The sequence below is a fragment of the Crocodylus porosus genome, unplaced genomic scaffold (genome assembly GCF_001723895.1).
Source record: "Crocodylus porosus isolate Cpor-Errol unplaced genomic scaffold, CroPor_comp1, whole genome shotgun sequence".
NCBI classification, from domain to species: Eukaryota; Metazoa; Chordata; order Crocodylia; family Crocodylidae; genus Crocodylus; species Crocodylus porosus.
In genome coordinates, this window is record NW_017728915.1 from 37,235,930 (window position 1) to 37,256,537 (window position 20,608).

General features: G+C 62.6%; 1 protein-coding gene across 5 annotated transcripts in view; it reads right to left on the minus strand.

Annotated features, from left to right (window-relative positions):
* Positions 1-20,608, minus strand: part of GSE1 (Gse1 coiled-coil protein) — a 133,628-nt gene that overhangs the window by 79,353 nt on the left and 33,667 nt on the right. For 3 of the 5 annotated variants that reach the window (XR_002101295.1, XM_019535979.1, XM_019535974.1), the window contains exon 1: positions 20,488-20,600. The exons of 1 other annotated variant lie outside the window; for it this stretch is intronic. Coding sequence is in view for 3 of the 4 variants with exons in the window: in XM_019535979.1 (XP_019391524.1) it covers positions 20,488-20,530 (43 nt within the window). In the remaining variant the exon portion in view is untranslated. Of the gene's footprint in view, positions 1-20,487; positions 20,601-20,608 lie in introns of those variants that run through there. One more of the 5 variants, XM_019535980.1, reaches the window with a different exon arrangement.

A 20,608-nucleotide genomic window follows, 5' to 3' on the forward strand; every position in this document is an offset into this window, starting at 1 on the left:
CCCGAGAAACCCGCCCAACTATGCAGCAGCTCCAGGCCCCTCCGCACTGGAAACCACCCCGCCGTCCATCTCCTGGCCCCTGCACCGCCCAGCCGAGAGCGGAGGATCCCCTGAGCACTATGGGCCACAGGACACATGGTGGAGCGCTCCAGGTGCCTCCCAGAAGGGGTGCACGCTGGCCACTGCATCGGCTACTGGCTGGGGGGAGGCTTTTCATCCATCTCCCCCAGGGACATCCCAGGGGGTTAAAGATCACACAGGGACCGCAGGGTCCACGTGGGTCCCAGGCAGGGATTGTGCGCCTGGAGGGGCGCAGCAGGGTTATCAGTGGCAGGGACAGGGGCCGCGCCGCTCTTTCTTGCCCTGGCCTCGGCCGGAGGGTGAGGAGGCCAGTCGGATTCACATCCTGGCCCAAAGTTTGGCCCTGTCCTGGGGGAGAAAAAGAAAAAAAAATCACACCCATGGACACGCACAGGCCAGCGACACACACACGTCACGGGCAGCCACGCCTGCACCGCTGCCCTGCATCACGAACGGGTCCAGGAGCCAGTTTCGGCTTGCGGCGCGGCCAGTCCAGCCGGTCGGGGCAGCTCCGTGGGAGCACGCCCACGCTCCTGGCAACCCTTCGCGCTCGCACGGCGCGGGGCCGGCCGGACGTCCAGGCAGAGCAGGCACGTTAGGCTAACAGGGCCTCCCCTCCGCTGCTCCCATGCCCCGGGTAACCCAGGCGGGTTTCTTCCTCCAGACGGGCACAGGCTTGCAGCTCCCTGGCCTTGCCTTCCTCCGCTGTCGGGGAACGGCAAGCGTCTCTTGCCAGGATGGAGGAGGCCGTGGGTGGCTGAGCATGGCAGGCTGGGGTTAGCCTGGGGTGGGCTCTTCTGTGCCGATCGGCCACGTCAGGAGGAATCGCAAACCGACACAGGAAGATGCCCCCGGCAGCTTCATCCGGAGGGTCCTGGAGGGTCTGTGCTGCCAGCGGGGACAGGGAGGCATCCAGGCTTTCCAAGCAGATCAGGGCTGAGCGGGACCCAGTCATCCCCTCTCCAAAGCCAGCACCGCTCGGACCCTCCTGGGCCAGGACAGGCTGCAGAAGTGCTTGCCCCCCGCATGCCAGGATGCTTGGCCCACCTCGACTTGCAAAAAGCGAGGGTTGCACGACTCAGGGAGGGGGCACGGGCTGAGTGTGGAAGCTGCCCCATTCATGTCCTGCTGCCCCATCTCCCTCCCCACTCCGAGCGCCGGGGAGATCGGGGGGCTGCAATGGGAAGGACATCTTTTGCAGGCAGCCCCTTCCCTCGGAACGACCCCCCCGGCAATCAGCTGCGGGCCGCCAGGACCCTGCCCGAAATCGCCAGGATCAGCAGAAGCGAACGACAGCAGCCGCTCGGAGAAGGCAGCGAGCCGATAAGGGCTCTCTGCGAGGGAGAGATAAATAGCCCCAGCCGCGAGGAGATGCATTCGGCGCGGAGCTAATAGCGTCTGTCAGGGCGTTTTAGGCACAGCGCATCACTCCCAGGGCCTGAATAGGAGGACGCCAACAGGAAGTGACAGGGAAACGAAGCAGAAAGCGCCGGGCGGCTCACAAAGAGCATGTCCTCTGTAAGTGGCGATAAACCCGGGGAAAAAAAGAGGAGCTAAATCAGTTGTTTAGCCGATGTACCACATGCTGACAGGGCAAATGTGAAGGCTTTTATGGCCACATGGGTTTTCATTTGCAGTTATTCATGGCGGAGCCGGGGCGCTTTATCTCACTTACATTATGTGCAACCACAATGCAGACACTCGGGCCGCCGCGCGCCCGCTCCCCGGGAAAATATTAATATGTAAATGTCAGTCTCCGAAGGGCAGGAGCGCGGCGCCCGGCTGGAACCGCCTCGCCGCCGAGATAAAGCCGGCCCCGGCCGCGGGGGGGAGGGAGGCAGTCGGGGGGGCTGGCGGGCTCTGCAACTTCCCAGCTGCCCCCTGGCACCGCCTGGGCATGCTAGCAAGGGAGCTGGGGGGCACGCGTGTGCGTGGCCTGGGGTAGCACAAGGGCAAGGGAGAGCCCCCTATAGAGGGGGAGATCAGAGCACGCTTGTACATGTTGGGAGTGCATGCTCACACCCGAGCACACGTGGTGCACATAGGGGGGTACAGCACCATGGGTGTGCACATGCCTTGAGAATGCACGTGCACACATGACTGCACACCTCCTTCACATATACTGTGCACGTACGCATGTGAACACATCCCCTGCATGCATACTGTGCATGTATGCATGTGATCACTCCCCTTGCACACATGTACTGCGCATGGACACTTGATCATGCTCCTTGCTCACACATATTAGGCATGTATACATGTGACCATGCCCCCTTGCACACACATACTGTATATGGACACATGATCGCACCCCTGGCCCACACATATTAGGCACGTATACATGTGACCATGCCCCATTGCATACATATATTGTCCATGGACACATGATCACACCCCTAGCCCACACATATTAGGCATGTATACATGTGACCATACCCCTCTGCACACACATCTTATGCATGTACACGTGGTCGCGCCCCCCTGCGCACACGTACTGTGCATGGACACATGTAATCACCCCCCCTTGCACAGAGACACTGTTGATCATGCCCCCATGCACATGTAAGCATGCTCCCTTGCATACACATGCCGTGCATGCACACTCCAGAGCACGCGCGCACCGCGCACGTCCATATGGGAGCAGGCACCCCTGCAGATGTACACCGTGTACAGACACGCACGATCACGCCCGCCTGCACACACAAACTGTGCACATACACCCGCAGTCATGCCCCCTAGTGCACGCCTAGAGAACGCATGCATGCTGTAGCACACTCGGTGCGCTGCGTGCTGACATTCGCCCGCTCCCACGTGCAAAGAGACATGCCCGCATCACCCCGGGAGCCCGCCTGGCTCCAAAGAGCCAGAAGCCGCCGTGCATTGAGCAGACCCCATCTGGGAGCGCCGGGCCGGCCCTGGCAGCTGGGACCACGGAGAAGTGGCGAGCAGGGATTCCAGCGCTGCCTGCTCGTTGCCAAGTGCCTGCCGCCCTGGGGACAGCCCCAGGCTGACTCGCCGGCAGAGGCTGCACACTGCAGCATCCAGGACCCAGACCAGCCCCCGTCTCCCTACCCCACAGCACAGACTGGCAGAGCATCCACCTGGCGCTGCACCGTAGCCAGGCCCCAAGCAGCTGGTGGATGGAAACAGCTCAGCCTGGATTTGAACCAGTGACCTGGCTGCCAGCTGCTTCACGTGGCCCTGCTCGGCTACAGATGCCTCGAGGATGCTGAGATGCCTGGAGGACGAAGCCCCGGGAGCCTGCCCCACCCGCGGGCATCGCCCAGAGCCCTTTGCTCCTGGCAGAGGCCAGGCTGGGTCCGCGGGGCACACGGCCCAAAGCACGCCCCCGCCGAGCCGACACGGGCACGGAGCGGCTGTTCGGCAGGCCGTGCCATGCTGTCTCCTGCTCCCTCCGTGCCAGACACCTGCCGCAGCCCTCAAAGGGCCCCTTTGCTCTGGCCAGCTGCCCCCAGCGCTACGAGCCAGCGCCGGCCGCCCTGCCAACCCCGCTCTGGGCACAGCCTGGAGGGCCACGGGCAGCGAGGCCAGGGGATTGTCACGTACTCGATGGCTACAGCTGCACCGAGCCCACTGCTTCCCCCCCAGCCGCCCCGTGGCCCTTCCCCATGGCTGCTGGGAGATGCTGCATGGCAGGGATGCAATGGGGTCCAGGGCTGGGCACTGCCCACACAGCGGGGGATCAAAGCCAGACCCCAGTGCGGACCCCCCAACAGCCTCCCCAAGCAAAGCCATCCCTCTGGCCCTGGTATGAGCCCCTCGGGGAAGGGATGTGCCCCAGAGCCCCTCCAAAGCTGTGCAGGGGGGGACTCCTAGGGCCTTTTCTTTTCAGCAGCTCCATCCCGGCCGCAATTAAATCCGTGCTCTACTAACGATCTCCCGGCTAATAAGACATTTTCCTCCCCCCCACGCTCCCACCCCCACTCCACCCCAATCCGCGTGTGATGGGAGCGCTTTGATATCAGAGTGGACTCTAATGGGTTCGGCATAAGGAAGCCTTAATTTATTACGTGCCTGTAATTGATGTTTATATAAAGTAGCTCTTACAGCTCCTCAGAGCGGGAGATGAAAAGCAATCAGTCAGCCTTTCGCCTCCAAAGGAAGAGGGAGAAAGGGAGAGGGAGCGAGCGTGCCCGCCACCACATATCAAAAAGGCCCGTTCCCTGCAAACGAGCAGGGAGGGCACGGGAAGAGCACGCAGGGCCTCGAAGAGCACACAGGCGTGCGGCTGATCCCCGCCGCGATAGAGCCGAGAGCACGGCCCTGCAGCATAGCAAGGCCCCTGCTGCTATCAGACACAGCTACAGAGACCCCTTGGTCAGTGCCCCGCAGCTCCCTTGCCCCGTTGAGACTGAGTGAACCCCTTGTCCTGCTGTTTGCTCCTTTGAGAGTGCAGGGAATGAGGCTCCGGGTCCCTGGATGTAACGTGGCTGCATTCGGTGACCCCCAACAGCCACACGTGGACCAGGACCGGACCCAGCACAGCTGCCACCCCCTGGGGCTGAAGTCAGGGGTCAGGAGCAGGTTGTTAGTCCGGTGCCAATGCGTGTGCAATTACCACCACTGCCACGGCAGCACCCATGACCGGTCTCCCGTGGGAGGTGGCTGCGATGCCACGGAGTAAAAGAAAGCTGCTCCCTGGAGACAAGCCTCGCGTGGCTGGGGGTGTCCACACAGTCCCGTTCCCCCAGCACGGGGAGGTGGGCCAGTGGCTGGCACGAGTTTGGAGCAGAGGATGACGGATACACAGCACTGGGGGGTGTTGCCAGCCAGGAAAACCTCCCTCTCCCCCCACCCCCCGAAGCACGGGCACTGCTCGGCAGGGCGGGTGCGCGGCACCGGCTGCGGCGGGCGTTGCAGTGCGCGCGGCTCTGGCTGGGGAGCCATATACGTCACCGGATCCAGCAAAGAATTGGTGCTAAATTGAATCAATCCATCTTGGAAATGGCTCTTGTCAGCCCGTGTCAGGGAAAGCGCCGGCAGCCGAGGGACCAGAGGGGCGCAGGGGCAGGGAGATGCGCAGCCACACAGGCTGCAGCCACCACCGGCAGGGTGGGGGGGGCAAGCGCAGTCCCCGCTGGCTCCTCCCCGACGGGGGCTCGTGCAAAGGCTGGGGCTGGATGTGCCAGGCTTCGTGCTTCCCATTGCTTGGGGGGGGGAGAGGAAGAGCTGCCCAGGGATTCGAGCATGCAGCTCATGTCCTGTGCCTCAGTTTCCCCACCTCTAAGCACTGCTGATGAGACCTCTGGCATGTGCATGTGAGCATGTGTGTGCACGTGTGTGTGGGGAGAATAGGGGGACGCGACGAGGGGGAAATGCTGGCCCACGGCTGCTCACCGCTGGTACCTACTCGCCCTGGGAGCTGGTACCTATGGAAATGGGGGTAGTGCCCTGCATGGAGCACACTGACAACATGGGTGTGTGGGTGGGTTTCTTTCTCTGCCCCACTCCCCACCAATCTCCCCCCACGCCCATAAAACAACCTCCCCCCTCCCCAAGTGCATCATTCATGCCCCTTCCTCCAGGTCCCATGTCCCATGCCAGAGGGCTTGCGCCCCCACTCCCTTCCCAGAGCTCGCAGGCCGTGGGCAGGAAGCGGTCGCTGGCACCTCTCCCAGTCCCCAAAGCAATGCCCCGGCCCAAGGGGGCACTGTGCATGGGGAGGGGGCATCTTTGGAGAGGAGGTCAGGACAGGACAGGTCCCTGCACCATGCTCCACAAAGGAATCCAGGTGCCTAAATCCCTTCAACAAGGCAGGCCCGGCCTAGCAGAAAAAAGATATCTACTTCTCCATCACGAGGCTCCTGGACCCTAGTGCAGTGCCAGCCCAAGGGAGGGTGGCCTGGATGGAGGGCAGGTACAGTCTGATGAGGAAACTCCCTCTGTGACAGTGTCCGAGCAAAGGGGATAGCCCCCAGCCTCAACAGTCTTGCACGTGTGTGCTCCACCCCAGAACCAGCTGCATTTCGGCCTGGAAAGAGGGGCCCTGCCTGCCTATCCAGAATGCAAGAACCCAAACGCCAGCCCCAGCTCAGGGCCATGCTCCGCCTTGCAAATGCAGAGCCACCTTGCCCGGAGAAACAAAAGCAAGACCACAGTGGGTGACCAGCCCAGTCATATGCATGGCGGGCAAGGGATGCCCTCCCAGCCCAGCCTGGTCCCAAACCTGGCCAGAGCTTGGAGACAAGGGCAGCGTGGCCCGACATAAATCCAGATGGATACACGTGTGTGCAACCTGCAGCCTGGCAAATTAAAACGTGGCGCGGAAGGGGGTGGCAGGCCTGGGAGCAGCCCCGTGATTGATTTCCCATCCAGGCATTCAAACCAACCAAATATGTCACCCAGACAAGCACTTTAAAAGCCCTGGCAGGCACAGATTTATGTGCTGCCTGCCCCGGAGGCCATCAATTGCTCCCGCGGATGCTGCCGTGAAGGGGACGAGGCAACGGGCCAGGGGCCTGCCTGGCAGCCAGCCCATGCCCGGGGCTGTCTGGGAGCTGCGTGGGGATGTCCCCATGGCAGGGCGGGGAGGGGGGCGCTGGTGTAGACGCTGCAGATGTGGCCCGGGTCACGACAATGCTGCAAGGGCTGCAGAAGAGGCACGGGTCAGGTCTGAGGGACGCCAACGCCAAATGGGGCCGGCCCGTGGCCCTGCCACACGGCTGCCAGCACAGCTCCAGTGTCACCATCACGGGAGAGGAGGGAGCTGGGAGGCAGAGGGAAGGGTGGGGGGTAAATTTGCTGGCTCAGCACTTCCCCCGCCCCAGCGTGCAGGTAGGAAATCCTGCAACGCAGTGCTAATGAAGGGAACGGGCAGGGTAAATCATCCATCTTTTGCACCGCGGCTCCTAATTAAGAGCCCGCGAATTCCCCAGCCTGCCTGCTTTCTGTCCCCCCGTACAATATGTTATTTACCTGCAGCTAATAGGTTCAGCGCAATAATGATAGTCTTGTATCAAATGACGGGATCTTGGCTTCTGACAGCTTGAAAGACCCGTCTCCGGGACACTAGGGTTTCTAATTACAGGTTTTGTCATCCGCAAGGTTCAGTTCAACACCAATCATTCTCCCCGGGTGACACTTCTGCCCGGATTTGAAATCTAAACACAGCCCAGACAGTTAAGGTTAAAAATACTGCGCGGTACAAGGCAAGAGAGCATCATTTGGGTCACTGCCGTGTTTAATTAATTGGAATGGAGCAATCAAAGCGCCGCGTGCAATAATTACAGGCAGGGCTGGAGCCGGTTCGCGGGAAGGCTTCCCCTCCGTGCCTGGCAGCTGGAATCAGGGGGGTGCTGACCCTGCTGGGGCACGGTGCTCTGTTGTGAAGTTGGATGGGGAGCTCCTGGCCCCACCGCCCTGCCGGTGGCTATACAGAGGGAGCAAATGCCAGGCTGTCTGGACATTGATGGCAGACGCTGATGGCATGGGCGATTCCCCTGGGAGCCCAAGCAGGGTCCCTGTGGATAGCTCTGAAGAGAAAGCGAACCTCCAAGGTGCAAGGAGAGGACCTCGGGCTCCCAGCATCCTGGAGAGGCCAACACCGGGCATGCCATTCGTCACCACCGCGTGCCCTTCCTGCCCCGTGCCCATGATGTACGTGGACACAGAGGGAGAGCGCCGTGCGTGCGCACGCATGTAGATGTGCGTGTGCACGGGGAGCAGCCGGGGCTGCTCAGGAAGTGGCAAGTGATTTATTTTAGCCAATTACTCCTGCACTTTTCCCTTCCCCAGGACCACGCTTAATTGATTGAAACCTATTGAAAACAAATTAACCAGCGCTGGGATGCAAAGATCTGTTTATCGCTCCTCCAGTGGCTTGCAGGGGAAGCCACGTGAACGGCAGAGCACGTTCCCAGAGCCACGCGCGGCTCCTTTCCCGGGTGTCGGCAGGCGGGGAGAAGCGTGAAGGCCCAGCCTGGGCTCAGGTCTCCCGGGGGGATGCTCGCCGCAGCTCCTGGTAGCCTCCACATCCTCTCTTCGGCCACTGGGTCCCTCCGAAGCCAGCTGGGGAACAGGGAGCCAACAGCCGGCACAGCTCCATATCCGTGGCGCCGGTAGGATGCGCGGGGTGCCCACGCCGCGTGGTGCGGGACAGGGAAGGAGCCCTCAAGCAGTGATGAGGACACGCACACACCAACCTCATGCCTGCCATTTCTCCCCAGCCCTGCAGAGCGTATTTGCCCCACTTCCCACTGCAAGCAGAGCCCTGCTCGCTGCCCTCTCCTGCACCCACTCAATTGATGCTGGGAGAGCTTTTCCTGCTGCCCACCAGCTCTTCCCTAGGGCCGCTGGGCTCCCACCCCACCCCGAGATATATTCCTGCTGCAGGGGCGGGCACGCATGACATGCAAAGCCCTTGGAAAGGCTCCCTTGGGAGGTCGCCCATCCCTGCAGGGCAGCAGCTGGGCCCAGGGGCTGATGCCCAGCGGTGTCGGCTGTCTGGGTTGTGCTACGGAGGACGCCAGCTGGATGGGGTTAGGGGCAGGCAAACCCGCCCTTGCCCCCGGGACAAGGCTGGCACTGCTCCGGTATGCCTGGCACCGATCTCGGGACAGATGCTATTCCAGTAGCACAGGATCTTCTGAGCTCAGGCATGGGGCCCTCCTGTGCCTCGGTTTCCCCATGCGTGGGCATGTGGAGCAAGCCGCGGCAGGCGGGTCCTCCCGCTGAAGCAGAACTGGAGCTCCGACAGCCCAGGGCAGTGCAAGGCCACGCACCTGCACAGGGGACTGAGGGCACAGGGGAGGGTCAGGGGAACCCTGTCTGCTACTTTGGGGCCAGCCGGCAGGCTCACAGCCACTCCAGCCGCCCCCCGCCCCGGCCTGCACCCACGGAGGCAGGGCACAGGCTGCAGGGCACAGGCTGCAGCAGCGCACAGCTCGTTCCCTGCGAGGCTGGTGCGTGCGACTGCTCTCCAAGGTTTCTTTCCCCTCCTTCTCCTCCCCTTCCTCTTAATGGGATAGGACACAGCCTTCTAGATCGCTGGAGCTATAATTATAAATAATTGAGTGTGTGAAAGGAATGGAGTCTGCAATATAGAGCAAGGGTGGATGGAAAATGCAGCCAGCTACCTGCCTGACCTACAAAATGCTGCGGCCCCGTGACTTATCATACGCCGCCGCCTTCCCGGCGGATCCCCAGCCTGGGGGCAGCTCTCCAAGCAGGCGTTGGGTGCGGGCAACGCACCGCCACCACTCCCTGCCCCTTCTCCTAACAGCCCCGATGTGCCGTGCTGGGGACTCGGAGGTCCCAGCTGGGCAGGATGGGGCTGGCAGCTCCAGGCGAGCAGGGCCAGAGGTGGAGAGGGAGCTCCTATCACTTCCTTTCTCAAAGCACCTCTGTGAAGTCCTGTCGTCTCCATTTGCAGAAAACGAGGCATGGGTGGGGGAAGCGACTTTGTCACGATCACCGAGAGCATCGCCCAGCCGTGCATGTCCCCAGGCCTCCAAGAGAGCTTCCACACTGGCCACCCCAACTCCTTCCTCCTTGAGAGCTCGTATGGGGCGTTGCAGGGTCTGAGGGAGGAAGGGGTGGACGCTAGGTCCCAGGGCCGGGCAGTGGGCTTGAGTATGGCCGCCTGATACACCGACCCCTTCCCTCTGCTCCCGGGAGCCCAAGGCTTCATCCTCAGCCCAGGAAAGGAGAGAAACCCCAGACAGAGCCCAGCGCCCTGAGGGCCTGGACCAGGAGAGGATGGCGAGTGCCGCCCGGCGGCCTCGGTGCCAGCCGTCTGGCCCCGGAGCTGCACGTCTCAGCGCTCCCGGCTTCCGCTCGCCTCTCCCGCTTGACACCAGAGCTTATGAGGCTTACCAAGAAGCTAATGATGGTGACCCCATTAAGTGAACCTGGCTAGCATTAATTTGACCATATATACACACGCTAATCAGCTGTAACCGTGGCACCCAGCTCAATCCAAATTGATTTACCGAGGCTGGAAATGGATACAAATGTGATTAAAGGCTTTTTATTTTACATAGGTTCTCTATAAAATGATTTAAATCAATTGCTCGGCAGGCCTTGCGTTCGCGCCGCATCGAAGCCCCGCTCCTGCCGGCGGGAAGGGAGCAGGGTGCAGGCACAGCGCTGCCGGGGAGGCGTCCACCCCCTTGCCCCCTCCGGCCTCCCTCCCCAGCAAAGGGCACGGAGGCTGCAAATGACTTGCTTCCCTTTGCTGGACACCCTCCAGACCTGCCGTGACTCGCGTCTCTCCCTGGCGTGTCTTTGGCCAGCGCTCACCAGCTGTGCACCAGCTGCTCTTGGGAGCAGGGCTAGGGGTCAGGGCAAAGGCCCCAGCGGGAGACCCCCCCATTAAACGGCCATGCCTCCAGCCACCCCCGCCACCAGATCCATGATGCTCTCCCGATGCAGGGAGGGAAGACCAGGCCTCCTCAGGGCAGTGATTCATGGGTGCAAGGAAGATGCAGCAGCCACCCCCCGGGTCCACCCCGAGTCAGCAGCTCTGAGACCCAGCCAGCAGCCCCGTGACTAAGCCTGGAGGGGGACGAGGGAGCTGGCTGGGCAAGGGCCCCCCCAGAAGGTAGGTGTGGCAGGGGGTTTAAACCCCTCCTCCCGGGACGCTGGGGAGAGCGATCCCTGACACGCCTGGCGCCTCTCCGAGTGACGAGCAGCACGCCAGCCCCTGCACGGCCGCGGCTCCGGCACTAATATGGCGAAGCCTTTCAAGTGTTAATGGCGCGAGCTGGCTCATTAAGTGTAATCCATCTGTCCTTAATGCGCGGCGCAGCCAGCCTGAGCGAGATGAAGGATTTCTCGACACCCCCCTGCACAGACATGTCCTCCGTGCTTCTGCGCCCCCACTAGAGACCCTGCCAGCCGCCTGCCTCGGCTGGGGCGGGGGGCATAGGTCCAAGCCACATCCCTCAGCATGACTCCAGGTCCCTGGGGATGGCTCCCTCCCAGGCCTGCGGGGACATGGACACAGATCCCCGGGTGACGCACAGGCTGGAGGATCTGGCAGACACGGGTCTGGCATCCCGGGAGGATTCATCCTCCCCTGCCCCATGCCAGCATCACCCTTGGACTGGCAGCAGGAGAGAGGCACAGGGCCCTCATCCGAGACACACTGGGAAGGGCTACAGCCCCAAATGCACAAGGGCGAAGCCCCAAGTGCCACAGTAAGGCAGCAGTATGCGCCCTGAGACCGCGAGGGAGAGCTGCACATCAGCTCCACCCTCAGTTTTCACCCTGGTATTGGGGTGCCCCGGAGGTGACGAGCCCCACAGCCCCCAAGGCGCGAACAAGGAGCCGGGCGCCTCTGTCCCCGTCACTCGCTCGCCACCCTGGCAACAGCTCAAAGCCCATTAAGCTGAGTGCTGATGTGTGCCCATTGTTCTTCAATTATTCAAACAATAATTGCACCCTTATTTAAAGTCTAGTCTTGCATCCGCGGGGCTGCCAAGCCCCGCGCGATGCCGGGAGCCATGTAGCAGGATGCGTTCCCGCTCTCACGTCTCCAACGCGTTCGGGGTAAATGCATTCCTTGGCACGTTCGCCGGCATGCGGCCACCGCCTCACACCCGGGCCATCTCGTCCCAGCTACAGATGACACAGGCGAAGGCGGCTCTAATGTGGGCACCACGTGCGGGCAGCAGGCATGCCAGCACCCCGCCCTGGGGTTTTCACTGCGGACTGACCCGTGATCCCTGCGCTGGGAGTTGCCGGCCACTTCCCGGTTGCACCAGTGCAGGAAAATGGCTGGGGAAAGGGAGGCCTCCAGTGCAGCAGCTCCCTGCAGCTTGCCGCGCAGGGGAGCCGTGCTCCGGTTTATATTCTAATCCTCCTTGCAGGAGTTATAGCCTTGTATTACACGGTTGCTTATGTTTTATGATACATAGGAGAGAGAGAGAGGAGCCAAAAGGAGCCCGAGAGAGGCAAGCACGTCGCAGCCCCCGGCAGAAAGGAGTCCAGGGAGAAGGGGGAGCAGGGACCTCTCGGTCCCCCACGCGGCAGGGCACAGCCTGCTGTAACACACGCCATGGAGCTGCTGCACTAATCTCCCCTGGCAGGGCACAGTCACTGGGGTATTGCTAGGGCTGTAGTCTGCAGTGCCCAAGGCAGCCCCGGGGAGCGCTTGGTGCTGCCACGGAAAGGCACCGGCAGGCTAAACCCTGCCCGGAGGGACTGCTTTCCCTGGAAGCGCAGCCCCGACATCAAGCCCCAGGTGCAGAAGCAGGTGCCAAATGCTGCAGGCCTCCTGCTTCAACACCGCCGCCTCAGTTTACCATTAAACCTACGTCCCGCAAAGTCACAACCCTGACCTCAGCTGGACCCAGGGGAAAACTCCTTCCCGGCCCCAAACCCAGCCATGGGGTCGACCCCCAGCACGAGAGCAAGACCCGCGGACGCAGACGCCCCTCGCCTCCGAGCTCAGAGGGTGCCGCCAGGGACAGGGGCCTGGCAGCTGGCCCGTGATGGGAAGAGCCAACAGGAGAGCAACGTGACTCCCCCGCAACACCACTCAGGTCTTCCCTACTCAGGGAAGTTAGTTCAGCGTGAGTTAAACCAGCCCAGTTACCCCGGTATAACCCCAAGGAGACGTGCCTGTAGCTGTGTCACGCTTGGCAGGGCGTTCCAGCCATGCAACGCGAGCACCCATGCAGGGAGCGAGGACCCTGCCAGGTGAGCAAAGCCCGCGCTGGGCCGCTCACGCCTGCAGCGAGGACGCAGAGGGGGTCTGCGCCGTCCTCGTTCGCACCTGGGCGTGCAGCCGGGCGGCGCGCAGAGCAGCTGTGGGGGATCTGTGGAGCGAGGTGCCGCTTTGATACGGGCACTCTCCTGGCTGGAACAAACAGCGACTGGGCGGAAGAGCAGCGGCATTTAATTATCACCCCCCGCTTCAAACCACCCAGCCCTGCCGTGTCCAACCCCCGCTCTCCGCGTGCCCCTCGCACTCACGCCCGCGTCTTGCCCCTTTCCTCTCCCCGCCTGGGAAAGCCACGTGCGCAGAGGCCTGTTTAGCAAAACGCCCGCGTGTCGCCGCTTTATAACTCCGTAAAACTCCTTGGAATAGAAGTGTCCATAAAAAGCCCAATAAGGGCTTGGGGGCACTGTAAATTGAAAGCACCTTATGTCCATCTCTGGTTTTATGCTGATGATGAGAGAGCTGGGTGGTGCTGGAGAGACCGATGGAGCTACTGAAGTTGGCCAGAAAATTTGGGAGGGATAGGACAGAGCTGGGTCGGGTTGGGGCTCACACTAAGATGCTAGGTCCTACCGGCCATTCCCAGTTATGCTGGGAACCTGGCATGCACTTAGATATAAGGACTTCCCCACCTGCCCAGCTCCTGCAGGCCCCCACAGAGCTGCTGAGACCCCGAGCTGCACACATCCGTGTCCCCAGGCTAGCGTGCACCCTTTGGAGACAGCACTGGCCATTTTATCCCTGGGAAGATTTAGGGAGGCAGTTTCTCCAGGCTGGGTCCTTGCTGCTATTTCCACTAGAAAAATCAATCAAGAGCAGTCAGGGCAAAAACTCTCCCCCTCACCTCAAGGCCAGGAACTGCAGTACCGTTGATGCTTATGGGCAACTCTCGCCCCTTCCAGCCGCTTTCAATCAATCCCCTTGGAAAACTGCAGCCTGCGGGACTCCTAGAGCACATTGCCGCCGAAGGGACCGCAGACGGGAGATCACAAGGGTCCCCATGGAAGGGTTTGCAGCTAGGAAGCTTAGCCCTGCAGCCATCTCCATCCCCACAGCAAGGACAATACAAACCCAAACCCAGTTCACCTTCCCACATGGGCTTCCAGCCTCCCACAAGCTGTGCAGAGGCAATGGCGGGGCCTGCTTGGGAGAGGATGCAGGCTGGGCGACCCATCCCGGGCTCCAGCCATGCCAAGGGCACGGCCCCCAACTCTCTGCCAAGCCTGCGGCCCCGCGGGGAGGGCAGCAGGGGCACAGCTATCATGACACGGCTCAGGCGTGAACTGCAGCTTTCCCGAGGAGAGGAAACGGCTGGAAGAACTGACTGTGCCTGGCAGCGCTACAGCCATCCCTCTTGGCTCCCCAGGGGCCGGGGGAGGCAGCTCTGGCCCCGCACTCCAAAGCTGATTAAAGATTAAGCAATCCCCTTGTCTACACTTCCCTACAAATTCCCCGTTTGGCTTCTTGCACAAAGAGGGGGAGGAAGAAGCAGGGATGGGGGGCAGAGGAAGGCTGGGAGCTGACATGGGGCCCATTTATTAGGGTTCCCTCCTGCTATCCGTGAGCCAGGAGGAGGTCAGGAGTGGCAGTCACGAAGAGGTCAATTCATTCATCTGGAAATGTTATTGCAAGTCAAAATTTATTGTCCCTGGGCCACATTAGCACTGGCACAGAGGACATTAGGTTGCACCCCTACTGAATAAGCAGATAAATTAAAGACATCTGGAGAGCAGAACGAAGGGAGAGATTATTAATGCTGAAATTTAGAAGCCAAGGTCTAAGCCACGAATCCATCAGCACCACCAGTTATGTCCAATAAATTAGGAGAGATAAGGATTGAAGGATGGTGTATTAAAGGCAACAGTCATTTCTGAGCTGGCACAAGGACTTTCAGGCATGCTTCCCCCCGGGGGTTTAACCCTCGCCACTCGGGAGCCAGGAGAAAGCAGGCAGCGAGGGAGAGTGGCAGGTGATGAGGACCTGCTTCCCTGTGGCTGGACGGGATGGATGGGAAGGCACCCCCGGCTCCTCTAGACCCGCTCTCCGTGGCACCCCCCGCCCCAGCCAGCGGTCCTCTTCCGGGTCTGCAACCTCCCTGCAGATGCTCCCCGTCACGTCCACGCCCGAGCTGCACAGCCCCATGCTACTGCAACCCTGGGTTTTCCTCCTTGGGGACAGCCAGGTGGGATGAATCGTGTGTGGGCAGGGGGACACTGGGACGTACAAACATCAGCCAGGAGTGAGCAGGAAACCACCAACCTCAACACACTCAACCCTGAGCCCCGTGGGATTTGAAACCTGGCTGGCAGGGCCGAGCGGGCAAGGCATGAACTCAGCGCGGGCGACCCCAAGGGAGGGTGCCGGAGGGCGCAGTGCCCACAAACACCCCACCACAGCAGTTACAACCTGCCGTGACGCCCGGGGCCTCCCTATGAGCTCCCCAAGTCCCTGCCCTCAATGCCCACCAGCGCTGCCAGGGAAGTGACCCGCCAAAGGCCACGCGGCGAGCGGGTGGCAGAGCAGCACCAGGAAAGAAACCCGGGGCTCCGTGCCATCACTGGGAGGGCGGCACGCTGAGCTGGGGGAGCTGCCAGGGACACGAGCAAGCCGGCTCCCCTTGGAGAAAGGGGTCACACCTTGGCCACAGCCCCCAGTGCATGCCAAGAAAGCCTCAGGCAAGCGATGCTCCTGCTCCTCCTCGGTTGTCTGAAGTGCCGGGTCCATCCCAGACGCCCATTTGCTCCCCCCAACTAAGCCAGCTAACCGGCGCGGGCCCAGCCTCGGGGCCTTTGCCCTTTGCTCCCGCCCGCCTCTGGCTGATTACGGGGCAGGGGTTAAGCCGCCAACCAGGTCACGCGGGGACTCATCAACGTGCCGGGCGTATCCAGGAGCAGCCGCAGGGGCAGAGCCAAAGTGGGCAATGACCTCTGGTCCCTCGCAGCCATGGAAACATATAGACCCCGACGGCTGCTAAGAGGATTATCCTCTTTGCCCTGGTCTGGGCTTCCCCCACCGCCCCTTTGCAGGGAGAATCCGGGAGCAGAAGCCAGAGAGCGGTCAGTGCGCTGGGACCGACGCACCCCAGAGCCAGCTGCCTCGCCGTGCCCTGTCCCGCTGCCTGCCACCCTACTGTCACAGGGTGCACGGGTCAAACGGGCATCGGGCACAATTCAGGAAGGAGCCAGCAGGCTGAGAGGTGGCCCACAAAGCTCCGGCACCCGACTCCATGGCCCGACCTCCAGCCTCGGCAGCCGGCCCGGCACCCTGGCACTTCACCTGCAACCCCCAAATCCGTTCCCTGCCCCTCTCGGAGCATTACCCGGGAATCCATGAGGTCTGGGTGGAGCTTTCCACGGGGTCAAGGACATGGCATGAGCAGCTTGGTTTCCAAAGGAGGGGAGGGGGGAGGTAGGGGGGAGACACTGCACTTGACGGCACAGCCGGAGCTGGGAATGAGCGGCGTCCCCTCCCCCCGACACGCGAAGCTCCAGCGCTGAGCAGATGCCAGATGGCAGCATGCTATGTGTCAGGAGATAATAGCTATTAAAAATTCACTGGGGCTCCTTCCTCCTTCTCCAGGAGGCTGCGCTCAGTGCCCGTGCCGCTCCGGAGGCACCTCGCAAACCCAGCCACCCGGCACGCTGCTCTAATTGCTGCTAATTAAAAGGCAAGCCGCAGTCCCCGGGCTGGGTCAGCGGGGCCCCGGTACCCCAGCAGTGGCAGCGGGGCGCCTTCGCTGACACAGCCCGCGGCGGCGATGCCCTCCCCAGCTACGTCACGGAGAGGCTGCCTGGAGCCAGGACTCCTGGGGCCTGTTCCCAGTCCTACCCCGGGCTGCGTTCACGGAGATCAGAGGGAGCCGAGGAGGCCGGGCCCCTCCGGACACAGGGTACAAGCCGTGCCTCAGTCTCCCCATCTGTAACAAGAGGCGAATTACGCCCGGCCACGTCTGGGAAGAGCCTCGAGTCGTCGCCGTCACGAGCTGTGCGTGCTCATGTCGCCGCTAAGTGACACCCTGGGGGGCGGGCAATCGGTAGACCCAGGGAGACCTCATGAAGGCAGGAATGGCCCCCACACATGGCAGCACGACCAGCAGCCCTGTGGGCACCATTGACTCAGACAGCAGCAAAACGCCGAGCAGAGGGGACGAGGCGCCCGGGAGCACCCAGCAATACCTCTCAGCGCCTGGGGGAGGAAGAGAAAGAGCTGGCATCCTGTCCGGGGCCAAGCACCCCCTCCTGAAGCCTGGATCCCCCAGCAGCTGGCTGCACAGGTGGAGAAGAGCCCAGCTCCGCTCTCCGTCTGCCTGCCCCCCTGGAAACGGAGCTGCTGAGCTGGCTCCCGGGGCCTCGCCCGCCGCAACATGGGGCTGTCTGGAAGGAGAGCAAATTGCAGCATCTTGTGCTGCTAATGAAGAAAAGTGGCACTGCTCCACGGTGGGGTCTGCCGGAACAGCGAGAGACTTCCCCTCCTGCTCCTCCTCCCCGGAGAGGTTTTCGAGCAGCTGGGCTGGGGCTGGCGGGGGCGGATGGCAGTAACGCAGCCGAGTGCAACCCTCTTCCTGGAACGGGCGTAGCCGCGAGCAAAGCACGGGCCTGAGCTGGTCGCCCGGTGCCGTGAAAAATGTGCGGCCCCTGGAGTCTGACCAGAGGCAGGAGAGGCCAAAAGCCATGTGGGTGACAGTACCGCAGACCGGGGAGGGTCTGCCCGACTCCCAGGAGCATGTGCCTGGGGCCATAAGGGACATGTGAAGGCTCTCTCTGGAGGAAGGACATGCAAAAGTAGAGGGACCTTGGATGGGCACTGCCAGCGCTGTGCCTCCTCTGGGCATCACACGGGCCGGCTGTGCTCCGAGGGCCACTGCTGCAGGACGCGTGTCCCCCCTGCTTTCCCCCCAGCAGGCAGCCAAGCCGGTTGCCTCCTACACGGCCTCGCGCGAGGTTCCCAGAGCCCCGGCTAGAAGGGTGATGCATCGGATCTGGGGGATCCGGGAGAGACGCCAAGCCGTGAGCTCAGGACGTGGCAGGGGCTGGAGGAGCGCACGCTTTGCTCTGCCTGGAAATCCCCCTGCCCCCAGCTTACCCGCCCAGCCCCCTTCCTGGCAGGGAGATGCTCCCTTGCTCTGACAGCCGGCAAGATCCCCGCTCACTCTGACAGCCACGCAGCTCCCTCCCCCGCTTTCCCGGCTGCTAATCCTCGCCGGGAGAGGGGACCGCAGTGCCAGCAGAGCTTAATCAGTGCCTTTTGCCCTGCGACACGGGAGAGGGCACAGCCTCCCCACGGCCGCCGCGGCCCCTGTCTATTAATGGCTGGCAGGCGGAACGAGGCGCTGGCGATGTTCATTCCGGTTGCCACGCCGCGCTAATCGGTTTGCTGCTTGCAAGGAGGAGCTCGCAGGGTCGTCTCCCTCCCCGGTGCTCCCCGCGTGCCACCCGCCTTCCCTGCTCCTGCCAGGGGGTCTCCCATCCCCTCCCGCCCTAGCCGGCAGCCCGGCAGGGCTCAGCAGCCTGCAGCTCCTTTGCCACCAAGGGAGCGAAGGATGCCACGGTGGCAAGGGAATCGAACTCACCACCTCCACCCCGGCCCCCAGCCACGCTTGCTGGAGACCCAACTTGCACCGTCAGAGGATGCACGCCTCTCTCACTGGTGTCACGGGAGGGGGGGGTGGCTTGCACGAAGGGAAAAGGTCCAGAGTGCACAGAGACCCACGGGCGGGCCAGCGAGGGGCAATGCACGCCCGTCGCACCAATGCAACCCAGAGCGAGGGGAATCCTATGGGGGGGGCGGGACCGGCCGCCACAGCCCCCAGCCCCTCCGGCCAAAGGCAAGATGCACACGCGGTCCCCAAACCATGGGGAGGGGGGATGAGGAGTGGAAGCGACTGCCTTTGAAGGCAGCAACAGGCTGGCTGGGCCTCTCTTTTGAACCATTAGCACAGGGAAGTCCCTGGAGTGGCTTTCTGAGGAGCTTTAAGGGAAATCAGCATATTAAACGGGCTCCTGCCTCCGAGGGGATTGCTCAGAGATTACACTCGCTCTTGTTATTAATTAGCCACCCCGAGAATATGGCAGCCTGGCATCCGGGGGAGCCGGGCTCAGAGCGAGGGGGGCCGTGGCTGAGCAGGGGGTCTCCCGCCCCAGCCGGGCGAAGGGGGGTGTGAGCAACGGCACACTGGGGAAAGAAAAGGAGAAGGAAGTGGCTTTTTGTCATTAACCACTGGAAGAGGAACAGGCCAGGTCTGCCACAGACAGATACCGCGGCCCCACCGGAGGGCGGCTGGGGCTGGAAGGGGCTCCAAAAGGTCCCCGTGGAGGGGCGGCCTCCTCCCCCTGCACCACCTCGCACCCAGCCCCGGGGCCCTGACACCCTCCCTCGAGCTCCCGGGAAAACGGGCTGCCTTGATGCTCCTCAAAGGGGCGCGGAGGAGGTGGGGGTCACGAGCCATCGCTCCCCACGCGAGGACAGAGGAAAGACACCCCTCCCCTCCCCTCGCCCTGCCGATCGACTCCCAGCAAATTTTGCACGGCTTAATCTGGCCTCTGACGGATCAGGGATTTATTTTAAGCTCTTTTCACCCGCCGGACTTTAATCATCACGTTTTCATGACCTCCACAAAACGCTTCCGCCGCCCCCCGCCTCGGGGAACTTTGCAAAGTCAAAGAGCATTAACCAAGCCGGGGGGGTGGGGGAATGGAGGAGGGCAAAGCGATGACATCCGCCCCCCTCCCCCCTACATGGGACAGAGACCCCAGCCCCGCTCCCCATCACAAGCTATGGGGCCGTGGCTGCAAGGAGCAAGGTTTGCACTGGGGGGGTTGGGCTGGCAAGCCCTCGCCCCCCACTAGCAGTCCAGCCGCCCTTTTGCTCCCCCTCTTCAACCCGGTGCAGACTCCCGCCTGCAGCCCAGCGCCCAGGCAGGGATCAGCTCAAATCCCTTTGCATTTCAATTTTAAACCCTTCTGAAAGGGGCTAAAGGTCAGGCCGGGGAGGGCAGAGGTGGAGCCCAGCCCGGTCAGGAGGCCAGCCCTGGTATGGGGCACGTAGGGGGCCCCTGAGATACAGGTCCCTCGGAGGGTGTCCCCATCCCCAAATCCTGCGCCCCTCCTGCTGGCTCCCCGTTTCCTCCAGGAGCAGCACCCCATCCAGCCCTGGCTGGAGCTTACCCCCCCACTGGGGGATTACCCCTCATCCCCTCCCTAGCGAGCCACTAATGGGGCATTAACTCAGCGGCACAGCTCTCTCCAACCCCCCACATCTGGAGCGAGGGGTGCCTAGTGCTGGGGGGCAACAGGGACGAAGGCCCGACACCCACCCTAGCCCTCCTCCTCCGAGCCCCGCGGGGGCTGCCAGCCTTCACTCCCGTTCCCGAAAACCAGCACGGCGCCCCCCGCCCATGGCAGCAAGGGCACCAGGATTCACAGCGCATCTGGACGCACAAACTTTTCACAACAGCATCCCCGACCCAGCCTGGTCCTCCACACCCGCCCCCAAAGGGCTGAGGAAGGATGGACCCGGCCAGGCGAGCCAGGCGCGCGCGCGTCGGGTGCATCAGGGCAGCCAGCTTGCTCCGGGGAAGTCGGTCCCGGTGCCGCTCTCCGGGCCACGGGCGAACATCTGGAGCGACAGCCCTGACCTCCTGGCAGAGGCCGGGGGTCAGGACCGGGTCTGGACCCTGCGCGTCATCCGCCCGCCCCCTGCCAGGCGCGGAGACGTGCACTTACTCAGACTTTGCAGCAAGGACGACCAGGTCTTCATCTCCAGCATCGTCCCGGCCCTCCCGTGCCACGCCGGAGCCGTCCTCGGCACGGCCGCCCGGGGTCCCCCGCCGCGCCACCCTCCGGC